Consider the following 12,944-nt stretch of genomic DNA (forward strand, 5'->3'; position numbering starts at 1 on the left):
CACAACGCTCTTGCGAGTGATCTTATTTCGTCACAACGTTTAAACAAACTTCGTGAATTTCGTCAATTTTTTCGTCAATTCGTCAGCTACATTGACGAATTGACGAAATCGACGAAATTGACGAAATCGTATTTCGGCATTTTTTGGGTTCTACAGGGTCCCCATGGGCCTTTTAGGATATAGAATACGTGATTTAAACAGGTGACCGGATGCGGGCCCGATGGTGATATGGCAATAGATAACAAAGGTTACAGCAAAATCTATAGAATCAGGACATATAAAGGTGTGCGTTGACTTCAAATTCGTTGCAAAATCAACTATAATCAACTATAACGTCAAACTATAACTTCTCCTTAAAAATTGACCAATTTCGTCACTCGTCAATGCGTCACTCGTCAATCTTACTTCACGAACCTAAACTTTCGCATATATAGACGTGCATGCATATGCAGTCTACAGATTTAGAAAATGGATATGTTTAAAATCTAAAATATATATTTCGAATTGAAAATACATCGTAAAAATAGCATTTGCAATGCAAGAATGGAGTAAAATAGTGTTCTATGCATATTCTATGATTAATTCATGGTCCTTCCTGGTGGAAAATCAGCCCTTCCCTTACCATTCAAAGTTGGATTGGTTCAGAAACAATTTTTTAATCGATGGAGTAATACGGACGCGTTACCCCACTGTCACTATCTACGAATGGCGCGGCGATAGTGGCGGTATATATCATAAAAGATCACTTAGCCTACATATCGTCTAGCGAAACGAAAACTACTTAAACTGATTAATTCTTCTTCAAACCCGGCCACTTAAGTGGTTGCCATGGCGACCATTATCACCGAACGTCACTTAAGTATAGCGACCCAATTTGCTCTAGCTAGCTCCATACTCTCTCTCTCTCTCTCTTTCTCTCTCTCTATCTACACAGTGCACGCCGTGTATAGATAGTGAATTGTGTTTGATATTATTAACGCTGTCCTTATTAAGTGAAGTATTCGACGTTATGAGGAAGGATTTTCAATGATATATCATTTTGCGTGTTGTATACGTGATGATAGATAAAGCGGATGGCTGATCTGGTCTGCGGCGGCTGCTGCTGCTGAGAGTGAACGGAATAGAGCATTGGGGCAACTCATCAGCAGGTAAGTCCGCAAAACGCGTCTCGTCCTCTTAGTCCTCTTCGACATAGCCAAGCGGATTCGAGTTTTTATTGTGAAGCTATATATCGATAAAACGATGTACTCGTATCGATCAGCGTGGTAAAAACCAGATGTACGTACTTCATATTTAGCAGTTATTTATTTAAACAGAGGAAAAATTCAATTGTCTGTTTAACGATCTATCATCTATAACCATCGATTCTATTAACGAATCGTTTCAAGCCGACTCAGAGTGAAGACCAGAAGCCAAAACAACCTAAACCTACCAAGACGGACTAAGTATGATCATTGACTCTAAACCGGGCTCCGGTCGATTCGGGGAAATTCTGCGACCGCCAGCCATCACGCCGCGTCGCAGAGCAACAACTCTCGCATTGCGTCGCAAGTCGACCTACGCCCGGCTTTAAGAGTCGTCCATGATCAAACTTTAGTTCATGTATTTGGGGCTCCTGGTCATCGAAGGTCGGACTGATCCACTGTGACCCCCTCTCGAACTAAAGGTATTATGTTGATTGTCGAATAATGGTTCATCGATAAAAAATGCAGATTTTGACCCTCAACGCCAGGAGGGCATACCGGAAATTCATTCCACTTTAAAAAACCACTTAAAAAAATAAGGCGATACGATGATTGCGTCCGCATTTTTCGAATGTAAGATGCCGATTAAGGGATTTATAAAAAGTCCCATCATTTCGGTAACCAACTTATGTATCGTTTATAGCGGGAAAATAGATTCTCGTGGATGTAAAATTTCCTCCTGGTTTTAACAATTAAAGCGATGGAATTTTGGATCGAGAAATTTGTGAGTCGTTCGTTAAGATTCTACCCAGTACCCTATTATAACCTATTATATCTATATGCCATTCGCACTTGGGTACCGCGTTCGATGAGGATGGGGAGAGATCTGTGAAATTTCAATACACAGTGGTGGTACTGGTTTGTGAGGCCCACAGAATCATTGCCGCTTTTGCTAATTGTTTTACCTCTTCTTTACAGAACTGTCCTTTTATTTAACGGCCAAAGCTCCGAACAAGGATTTTCCAAGTATATATTATTACCGAGTGAAATCAATTATGTCGACGGAAGTGTTTTCTGAGAAGAGCGGCGCATGCGCAGTGGTCGTCAAACAGGAGCCAATCGACGATTTTCCCGCCACGGCGCCAACGAATTCGTCGGTTGCCAAGGTACCGCGTATCGTGCATCAGCGTAAAATGAACTTCACCCCCAACGAAGTTTCCGAACTGATCGGACTCATTCAGAAATACAAAGAATCCCTGTTCGGACCGTATCCGTTTCGAATCAAACGCGAATGTTGGTACCGCATCGCCAACGAGTTGGCCGACGTCGAAGGCGGTACGGAAAGGTCACCGGAGGAGGTCAAGAAAAAGTGGGAGAATCTTCAACACGACACGAAGTCGAAAATCGCCATGTTTCAAAAATGTAACGGAAAAATACCGAATATCAATTGGACGGAAAATAACGACGTCGTCCTCGAGATAATCGAGAGTCGCAATCTATTGAGTATGTCAGCGCCATCTGTCGCCCAGATGACGAAAATATCCGAACAGCAGACGACAGGGAAACGTGGTTTAGCGGAAGATGGCGTCACCACCGTGGAGGGGACTGAATATCCACCGGAGAAAAGGTAAACCTGAGTTCATCGTTGGGTGATCGTATTTCTTAAAATACGGATATTCATGTATTTGTCACTAGGGGGCGCTCGTACCGTGGTCCCGTCAGTTTTTTTGTAACTCTTCAGATGTTTCTCCCAATGATACCAATTCGATTTAGGCTACCGGGCGTATGGCCCAGTCCAGCGATTCCATCAGTTGCTCGCGAGCATCCATGCCCCGAGGATATGTCCATTGGAGCTTGGGTTTGGTAGAGTCTCGTTCGAATCCTATGGGCCGAGACATCTTGTATTTACCATATGCGTCCTTATAACAGTTTTGAATTCGTATTTGCTCTTTTTCAGGAAGAAATCCACAGAGACGTCACAGCAGACGATCAGCTCAACGAGTTCGACGTTAACCCCTTCTTCCTCAGTAACTCTTACCATTCCTACTTTACCGGCTAGTATGCTGTCCGGTGCCGCCGATACATCAACCGGTCAAACTACGGTTAAGTATTGCAACCGGGCTTTCGTGAGCGGAGCATGCGCTCAGACGATAGTTCAATCGTCTGCCAGTGATCAATACAACAACAACAACAATAACAGCACCACCTCAACTCATTCGAACATTGGACAAAATTTATCATCATTGTTGTTCAATTCTAACGCCGCTAAACAACCGTTACTGAGCAACCGTCGGCTCTCGGCGGCAGTGACGTCACTTACTGGAAATAACAGACCTAAACGGAGTGTACCCCACGAATTGGATTCGGGTTTTAATACCGAGAGGCTGATGTTTTCCGAGGCCCAAAATGGGATTCAACCGAACGGTGAAATTTCACCCATGGCGTCTCCACTCTCGTCATCGCCTCGGAGTGTCACAAACAGTAGCGCCGCAGATCTTTGCGTGATAGGTGCCGAAAATGATTTCAGCCAACGCGATCTTAATCCAAATTTTAATAACCATTCGAACAACGATTTCTTGAAATTGCGTTCGTCTGAAATGAACGTTCCGTCACCCGGGGGCGATGCAGGTCGTCCCGCGATGGACGCGGAGGAGCGAGAAATTCGTTTGGATGTGCTGAAATTGGAGAAACAGGCGTGGCAGTTAAAAATCGATTTATTGGAGGAAAAATTGAAATATCAACGACGACTCAACGAAAAACTCTTAGCTGAATAAGTAGTATTTTCGGTCTTTCCTTGATGACCAATCGACCTTAAATAAAGCGAGTCCGGTGGCCCATATTATGTAAAGAAGCCTACACGCGACTAATAGCCAAACTTGGTCAATTCCAATGATTTGTCCAAATAATAAGGATCTAATTTGAATAATAAAATATTTATTTTTAGCGACTTAATAATGCCCTGCTTGTAATTTTTTGCAATCCTTCTGAATCGTGATTTTGTTAGTTTTCTTTCAATTTGAGTTCCAATGCCAGCACGTGCTCTCGCCAACGGCACCGACCGCCAATACGTAACTACAAACTGGTGCTGCCACCTCGTTGTCGGTTATTAGATCATCACCAATCTGAAGGTCGTCGACCGACCTCATTATATTTTGTTTCACGAAGTTCGCGGAAACGGTGTCTGGAAAACCATTTTTACCGCATAAAATGAATTTGTAATTATGTATGTGAGGATTAAAATGGTTTCAGAATAAAGTTTTAGATGATGTTGACATTGTTGAACAGAAGCTGTGACGATGTTTGATGTTATGATTTGTTGTTAAGATCGATTCGTGAGGATGACATTTTGATGACATTTTGAAGCGCAGGATACACCTACCGTCTCGATCTTTTCGAGAATGAGTTAACTTTTCGAGGATAAATTAATCTTGACGGTTCATTCGATCGATAGCGAGAGAAAGAGTTACTCTAATTTTAGTCGTCATTCCCGGATTGTGGACGTGGTTTAGTTTTATGATGGACAAACTCAAAAAAGCCTAAGCGACTGAATTTAAGTGACGAACTGATTAGAAATGAACTTTTCTTTAATAAGATGATTGAAAAACATTTGGATTAAATGGATTTGAACAGAAGTGAAATTAAGATTATTATGAGTTATGGACATGGATACGAGGTTTGAAATACTACTAGCAATCTTTTTATCATCGAAAGTTTTAGTTACAAAAGGAATAACGACGACACGAATTTCTTGTGAGCCTGGGACATTCTTGAATAATTCCGCTTCGCGTTGTGAGCCATGCCCGCCCGGTTACTTCTGTCTAACAAGTGCTATCGATCAACCATCCGGAATGTGCGCTCCAGGTATCAATAAAACTTTTATTTTCAGAAATGTATAAAATCCTAGGCTATCATACGTATGGACTCCGGCGAGTCCTATAGGTGTAGGCACGTAGTTAACTGAACGCATTTAAACATATTATATTTGTCTTGTTCAGTTCTTCTTTCAAAATCCGAGCATCGAATATTTTGGACTACGCCTTAGAACTTTCTTGATTTTGCTTCCCTATAGCTTCCATGCTACGGCCTTCTCCACACGAAGTACTCAAATAGACAAGGCCCAGGTTAAGTCGTCGTATTTCGGGTTACGGAATGTAAGGCTAAACAAAAATGATTCCTTGTTTCTCCGCAGCGGCCGGGTCATTTTTGTAAAATATGATAAAATTTATAAACATTTCATTTCTATAGCGGCCGGGTCTGTTATGGTAAAATTGATCACGATTTAAAAAAAAGTAATGTATAGGGTAGATAGGCGGCCGGCCGGGTCAACATTTAAGCTCAGCAGAGCGGAGAAACAAGGTATCAATTTTTTTTAGCCTAAAATTGTTTTTGGTCATTTTCTGGTCATTTTCATTTTAGGTTATTACTGTAAAGGTGGCGCTGTGACCGGGACCCCGACTGACGGTATAACGGGTAATATGTGTGATAGAGGATACTACTGTCCGCGTGGCTCTGCTGGGCCGACCCCGTGCCCGACAGGGACGTTCGGAAGTCAAACCGCAGCATCGAAATGCGTGAACTGTTCCAGCGATTCTTGCGTCACCGAGGATCGTAGCGAATGTAAACGTATGTATGCCTAGTTTAAATCATAAAAACGCCCCCAGGAATTTGAGTAGAAAAACCCAAAACCAAAGTATAGTTTTTTTTAGGAGATAGCAACGTTTCAACCCAATTACTATGAGTTATGTTCGATATGGGTTACGTATGTCCGATAATGACGCATAGATATTGAGGCTATCGTATCGCTATCTAAATAAAAACGTTTTTAGTTTTTCTTTTTTTCTGTGTATTGGTTATCTTTTGTAAGACCCTCTTAGCCAAGTCCACAAAAGTAAAAGAAATAAACATCGCCTGGAATATTATCAACGGGACTCTTATGATCACAATTTTCGAGAGTCTTAAAAACTTTTCTGGTGGTCAATGCATCATGAGGTTTTAGAGTCGTCTGGCTCTTCTCGTATCATTGTCAATCTGCAGTCTGGACCACCACGGTCTCTTCAGTGTGAAGTTTGGACGATCATACTTTGAAAGTGCGCTGATAAATAATGCAGTAGTCCTATGATGTCATTAAAGTTGTCCATTTGAAGATTGGTCGATGGGTATTGGATCCAAGCTCAAATTCTGTTGCAAATTGCCCGAAATCTCCAAATACCACAATCTCTTCAACAATTAAAAATTCAATTTACCATTCAAATATTCGTCTCTGTTTTTTCCAGCAAACCAGCTCGTTGTCCCCGCAAACTCTCCGTTGGACGATGACCGTCGTCGGGTCATAGTCGCTTGCAACGGTGTCAAGACGCGCATTATGTGCTGCCCTGCACCGGGCTACGATAGAATCATTTTTAGCCGGCAGATAAAGTCCATCTGGGAACCGTTTGATGACGGTCGATGGACGGGAGGAACCTACTATTTGAGTTCAAATCGGCGCATTCTCGTCTTCCACAAATTGTTCCCATCCCTCACAAAAAATGATTACATGTGTACTGCTGCGGCAAGCGACTCTTCCAGGTCACTGAATGTGACGATTAAAATCAGCATTCAAGGTATCTATCCACCTCGATCAGGCGTTGGACATTTTTGAAATTACCACTTCGTTCAGATCTTTGATATCCCATAGCAGAGAATACGTAGCTCTTGAAGTATGGAACAACACCTTTTCAAGACATTGATATCTTCGTACATAGAACTCAAATCAAATTTATTTGAGTTCTATGCTTCGTAGCATTACATGCCCCCTTATATGGAAGTTTACCGAAAATTCCAATGTCTGGAGTTACGTGTTTTCAATTTAAAAATGTCTTGGGTGAAGTTCTGGACGATGAAAGAAAACTATCAAAAGTTCCTAGCGCGAAATATCTTTTTTAGAATGTAAACCGGAAGCGTGCTCGTCAAACGACTCCGCATCAGTGCAGACGATGTTCACAGAGGGCAGCACCGATGCGAATGTAAACGTGAAAACCGGCAGCAATACGGAGATGATTTGCCAGGCGTCCAGATATCTGTGTCATGGCGGCGATAATCTAGAGAAACTTGTGAATGATGCCGAAATGCGAGAACTGTGGACACCGTTCGAATTACAGTGGTTTAAACTGGATGAAAATGGTGAACGCGTGAAAATTGTTAATGTCGCAACTACCGAATCTATCTCGTAAGCATTTACATTTCTTAATTTTCAAATATACCCAATACAGTAGAGACTCCGAACTCAATAAACCACCCTCAAGTCTATTTCGGAGAGCTCCTTTTCCCTGCATCTCAACTCCGGTCTTCACAGTTCCAGCGTTACCGCCCGATAAGCGCAAGGTTGGAAGGTGTGCCCACGAAGTTTGCTGGTACCCTATTCGGACCTTCTCATTTTCAAAACCCCTATGCATGTATATCCTGGTTTTTCTGAATATGGGTCTTGCTCACCAAAACTGTAAACATAAGTAAATGTAATTGTTTGTCGCCATATTTTTATGGTCTTTTAAATTTTGTCTTTTATCATTTGTTTCTAGTCAGAGTGAGATTAAATACACGGGCGATTTCAAATCTGTTTTACCTCTGCACGGAATAACAGCAGCCGATTTCGGAACCTACTTATGTGAGACACCTGACGGCCAGACCAGGAAATATCACCTTATTTCTAGCGATGGTTCGTTTGATTTTCTTTATACGTGCAGAAAACGACACATACGGAAACACAAAAAATAACGTGACGTAAATCACGCTGAGTGCTTCCTTCTGAATCTTGTATCGCAAGGACCTGGACCCGGTTACACAGTTTTGAGTTAGTGAGTTAAAGTTAGTTCATTTTCTATGAGTTTACTCAGAGTTAAATCTTAACTCGGAACTATGGAACTGGATCCTGGACGCCAGGAGCCTGGATGACTAGTATCTTATTTGCTACTAGCGGCCTAATAGTTCAACCCCCTATACTTCCACCATTTGGGAAAAACATATATATCTCTAGGGGTGTACTCTTTTATCAGATAAGAGAATCCGTTTGCCTCCAATCGTCCTCTATGATTGGTTATGTGACCTTTTGGAGAGTCCGATTTCGTGTGGAGCCAACCGGAGACTTCGGAGGTCATAAATTTTTATGCCCCTAGGGATATATAATTCATGAGACTTATATCAGGGTTACAGTTGCTTAAGAATGAATTTTATTGATTCCACAGTCGACAGGTCACCGTTCGCAGCGTTCGTTGTGATTCCCGTCGTTCTGATAACTGTTATACTGATCGCCTGGTTCACCCGTATTGACATCCGATTGAAAAATTACATCAAAAATTACAACTTTACAGCAGGTAAAATCAGTGAATTAACTACTGATAAGGTCAAAACTCGGTAGATTCGAATGTTATTGATACTATTTTTTTTTTTCAAATTTTTAGACGGTGACTGTGATTTTTTCATACTTTGCTCTCAAACACTAATTGACAGTCAACTGGCCGTTGCTTTGTGTAAATATTTCGAGGCCCAGTTTGGTCATAAGATTTTCATCTTCGAAAGAGATGCAGAAGTTGGATTGTGTAAGTGTTGTATCATCGCTAAACGGAAACTTTTAGAAACTTTTAAAAACCCATTTGAAAATGGGCTAAAATCTAGAAAAATGTTCTGTAATTTGTTAGATGGTCAATCATTCACTTGATAAATCTAACTGCATGTATTTTAGAAATTTCTTTGCTTGCGATCCTGATGGATCCTTGCTCGCTTCAAGTGGAATCCTCCATTGCTGCAATAGTTGATATCCCACAGCATACTAGCGCCACCTGGTGGATCCTTGCATGCCACAATTGGAATCCTTAAGCGTTGAAGGATCCCTTTGGATTCAGCTTCAACTCAAATATAGGCCTATATGTATGTATCGGTTCCTAAGCCGTATTCTTAGTTTTTTCTCAAATCCACTTTTCCAGATAAGAGTGAAAATCTGAGGCGAGGCATACTGTCGAGTAGACGGATTCTAGTGATATTGTCTCCCTATTTCGTGCAGGAGAGCTGGTCACGTGGTGCTCTAGAGGAAGCTAAACTATTCAACAAACAAATATCGTTTTGCTACTTCGCACCGGAAGTGACACCTACGTGTGAGTTTCTGCAGACGGATAAAAGTCTAGCGGCCGATTTCGAACGTTGCGATCGTAAGGTCGTGTGGAGCCCGGAATACGCGCACTTTATTGATTTCCATCCGGGACCTTTACCTGCCACGGACAACTTCGAACAACTTTCGAACGGAGGAAGTATACTACCGTTGCGTTGTGTAACCGAGGTTAAGGTAGAGGTCACCACTTGCCGGCCATGTTGTCCGGTGGCATCGGTCGGGAATGATCTTCGTCAGAAATTACGGACCTTGAGAATGATGCGAAATTTTCAGGTTTTCATGATTAAACTTCGAAGTTTTCTACCGAAATCAAAATCGATCAGCCGCCGCCGCTCAGGTCCTGGTAGTCCGTCGGTCTCATTGGACTCAAAATCCTCCAGCAGCAACCATCAACTGCTTATTTCACCAACAGTGTTATTGGACTCGAAATATAACAGTGACCGCCAACCAGTAATATCGAACGCGAAATACAGCAATGACCGCCGGCCAGTCTTATCGAACGCGAAACGCAGCAATGACCGCCAACCAGTCTCTTCGTACTCGAAATGCAGCAGGGACCACTTCCAACCAGCGTTAGCGGAATCTGCTACATGATTATTACACTGTTTCGATATTTCAAGTGTCTACGCATGATTCGCGTGGCCAGTTTTGCCGAGAGGATATGAGATTTGGGCAAAGCGGTTGGTTGCAAAGCAAAAATCTGGCGTGGTCCAAAATGGCTGTGAAATAGATGTATTTTAAGATACCGGAATATATTTTGTCTGTATTTGTTGTACATTTTGACGTAATTCACATTGATTCTATCTAGGTACAATATGTGTCGTCTACTGCCGAAATTATTCACCATTAAAATGTCGGTGTTTTAGTATACATATTTCATCCAAAAGTTCAATACTTCATCAATACTTTTATATATGCAGTTAACACCCGCTACACCACCCCCGCCCGTGTGTTTTTTTTAATGAACGCAACATCTGTACTTTGTATCGGAACCAGTCCAAACTAACCTACGATTGTCATACTCTCTCCATACCACCAAAATTCAGAATTCTAAACGGGTGTTGGCGGTTTATCGGCCGTTGACTGTTTACATTCATATCTACCTGTATTTTGTAATTTACGATATTAAATTTACACGACGAGATTGTCCTTTATTCGTATATTTGATAAATAAAGATTCTCAATGAATCGATTCAAACAATATGCATCCTGTTAAGTTTACAAACGGCTATGACGTCACCGCGAATCGCGGCGGGTGTGCCACCTATTAGTGGTTTGGTTAACTAACCATTCGTTGAACTACCTAGCAAGCACATCGGTTATGGGGCCATGATCGATGATGAAATCTCTACACGAAAGTCACCACATTCTAAGAATTTTCTTTTGATTGACTCAACTATGGACTCTGGGAGTCAACGTTTGAATCAATAATCGTTACATTATTTAACACAGCTAAACGTTGGCAGATGGGGAAAACCCGATGATAAAAATGTATGCGAGAGATCGCCTACAGTGCGATAATCTATTTATTGATGCAAACAAAAACAAACAAAAAACACAATAATTACCACATTTCATAAATTCCCCTATGTTTATATCGTGGGGAAATGTGTGCGAACTGTCAGAAAATGAAATATGTATGTTTTCCAGAGATCGGCGGTGACGACAGCTTGTGCACTCGGTTTCAAAGAGGATTATCCGCGAACGGTTTGAAATCCTAACAACTGTCAGCGATTTGTTGTTTTCGTCGGCTTACGATTGGCGCATTATCATGATGCGTTTGACATTCAAAAATATTGGCGCAAAGACTAGACTTTCTACTGCCGCTGATTTAAAACAGGCTTCCCGCGGTGCTGGTTATCAGAGTCGGTGATACCGTGGTCGGTATTTTAGGTGTGGATGAAAATGAAATTGAAGCCGTGCGATGTGGATGGCACCGTAACACGTTTGACATCAATTGCGGGAGCACAAAATAAAGCACAATAGTTTTTTTTTTTAATTTGAATTGACGAATGACTTTTATTACTCCTTACCACAGCGGGGATTGTTTAGACGTAGCCCGCATTATCCTGTTACTGGAAGCTATCATCCAAAATGGCGCCCTCGAAACTCTCCGAAAGTCGGATTCTATTCGCGATCGGAATTTACGCAGAAAGTACTCCCAGATTTAGATCCGTTTCACCACGATTAGGGAGGGGGGTCTAGCTATAACAGCGTTGATGAAAGTTCGTTCAATAGCGATCAAGCTGACGATTCGATACGTTAGACCCGGATGAATCGCTATTATAAGAATGAAATAAGTATCCGACACTTCGATCGAGCCAACCTTTCAGAACTGCCCTCACCTCTTTGCTCGTTCCGATATAGATGAACACGTTGACGCTGAAATTCACATCCATGAGAAAGTTGGTGACTGGTCGGATCACGTTTATCGGGCTATCGGGTCGTATTGCGATCGATATAAATACGCACGCATTCGGGATGAGGCATACGACGAAGGTGATCGTAACCACTAACAAGAGTTTAGTCACCTGACGGACTTGGCGTTTGTGTATCTTCCCGGCCACGGTGACTCTTCTTCTCGTGAGCGAAACCATGATCATAGCATTGCAGGTTATGATAATCAACAACGGGCAAAACATGGCCAGCGTTATCGCTTTCAGCGTGTGCGACTTCTTCGAAGCCTTGTCGCTAACGCATCCCAGACCATCCACGTAGAAATGTCTGAACGGCGGAAAGAGGCTGTCGATGTGGATGAAAACGCCCGCCATAACGGTACATAATGTGACGATGATGGCATTTTTTCGGCTGTACAAGAACCTACCAACAATCGGAAAGCAAACGACGATCAAACGCTCGACGCTTAATATGGTCACCAGCCAACTGCTCTCGACCATCAGTAAGTAACAGGCGTACATCGTTATGCGACAGGTGTAAACGTTAGTAATTCGAATGGTAATTCGCCCGGTTACCAAAACCGACACCAGATTTATCCAGAATATCAGTCGGGTGACGATGTTGCCCAAGTCGCAAACGGATAGCGCCGTCAGGTACACCGAATACGTGTGCTTCCTCATTCTTTGGCTGGTCATGATCATCAACGCCAGCGGATTGCTTATCAGTCCTAAAACGATGATGATTAGAGTGGTCACAAAATGAAACCATAGTTTCCACGGCGCTCCGTTGACGTAGGTGACCGGCTGTATGAACAGATATTCATAAACCATAGCGTAACCTAACGCACCAGTCAAATTCCCTGTATCGTTATGCGTCGATACCATTTTTTCTTGATCTATACTGCTAATATATGTTGCCTATTTAAACACTTGTTTGGTATATCAGAAAATACCTTTACACGTCCGATCAAAATGTTGAAATGATTTATTTCATCAGAACTTTTGATACTTATATATAAAGGTGTAGTCCGGCAGTGATGTCTCATTTAACACCTGGCCACGTGTAATTACTATTTCACTCCTCCGCTTTGTGTTGATGGAAAGTACTAATTTACTCTAAATTTAATGTAGATATCTAGAAACGGAAATAATTTATCACCTCAACCTTGTATCTGACACCTTTTCCCGAAGTGTTGATGAAGGGTGTGCTCCGGTTAAAGAAATTTC

General features: G+C 42.0%; 3 protein-coding genes across 4 annotated transcripts; 2 read left to right on the forward strand and 1 right to left on the reverse strand.

Annotated features, from left to right (window-relative positions):
* The first annotated feature begins 930 nt into the window (after positions 1-930).
* Positions 931-4,318, forward strand: LOC141910168 (uncharacterized). The gene is made up of 3 exons (XM_074800892.1): positions 931-1,148; positions 2,163-2,811; positions 3,142-4,318. Exons 2-3 carry the CDS (start codon positions 2,240-2,242, stop codon positions 3,956-3,958), a joined length of 1,389 nt encoding a protein of 462 aa, XP_074656993.1. The 5' UTR covers positions 931-1,148; positions 2,163-2,239; the 3' UTR covers positions 3,959-4,318.
* Positions 4,319-4,324: 6 nt separating this feature from the next.
* Positions 4,325-10,483, forward strand: LOC141910167 (uncharacterized). 2 transcript variants are annotated; one of them, XM_074800889.1, is made up of 8 exons: positions 4,325-5,045; positions 5,601-5,807; positions 6,458-6,784; positions 7,107-7,389; positions 7,739-7,875; positions 8,402-8,530; positions 8,618-8,755; positions 9,140-10,483. In XM_074800889.1, the coding sequence occupies exons 1-8, from the start codon at positions 4,841-4,843 to the stop codon at positions 9,913-9,915; spliced, it is 2,202 nt and encodes a 733-aa protein (XP_074656990.1). In that variant the 5' UTR covers positions 4,325-4,840; the 3' UTR covers positions 9,916-10,483. The 2 variants fall into 2 exon arrangements, with proteins under 2 accessions (XP_074656990.1, XP_074656991.1); XM_074800890.1 differs by lacking the exon at positions 8,402-8,530.
* A 1,069-nt stretch (positions 10,484-11,552) lies between these two features.
* On the reverse strand, positions 11,553-12,602 carry LOC141910374 (kappa-type opioid receptor-like). Its single transcript, XM_074801107.1, has one exon. It carries the CDS (start codon positions 12,600-12,602, stop codon positions 11,553-11,555), a length of 1,050 nt encoding a protein of 349 aa, XP_074657208.1.
* Between the last annotated feature and the right edge of the window lie 342 nt (positions 12,603-12,944).

This window comes from Tubulanus polymorphus, chromosome 8 (assembly GCF_964204645.1).
Source record: "Tubulanus polymorphus chromosome 8, tnTubPoly1.2, whole genome shotgun sequence".
Classification (NCBI taxonomy): Eukaryota; Metazoa; Nemertea; class Palaeonemertea; order Tubulaniformes; family Tubulanidae; genus Tubulanus; species Tubulanus polymorphus.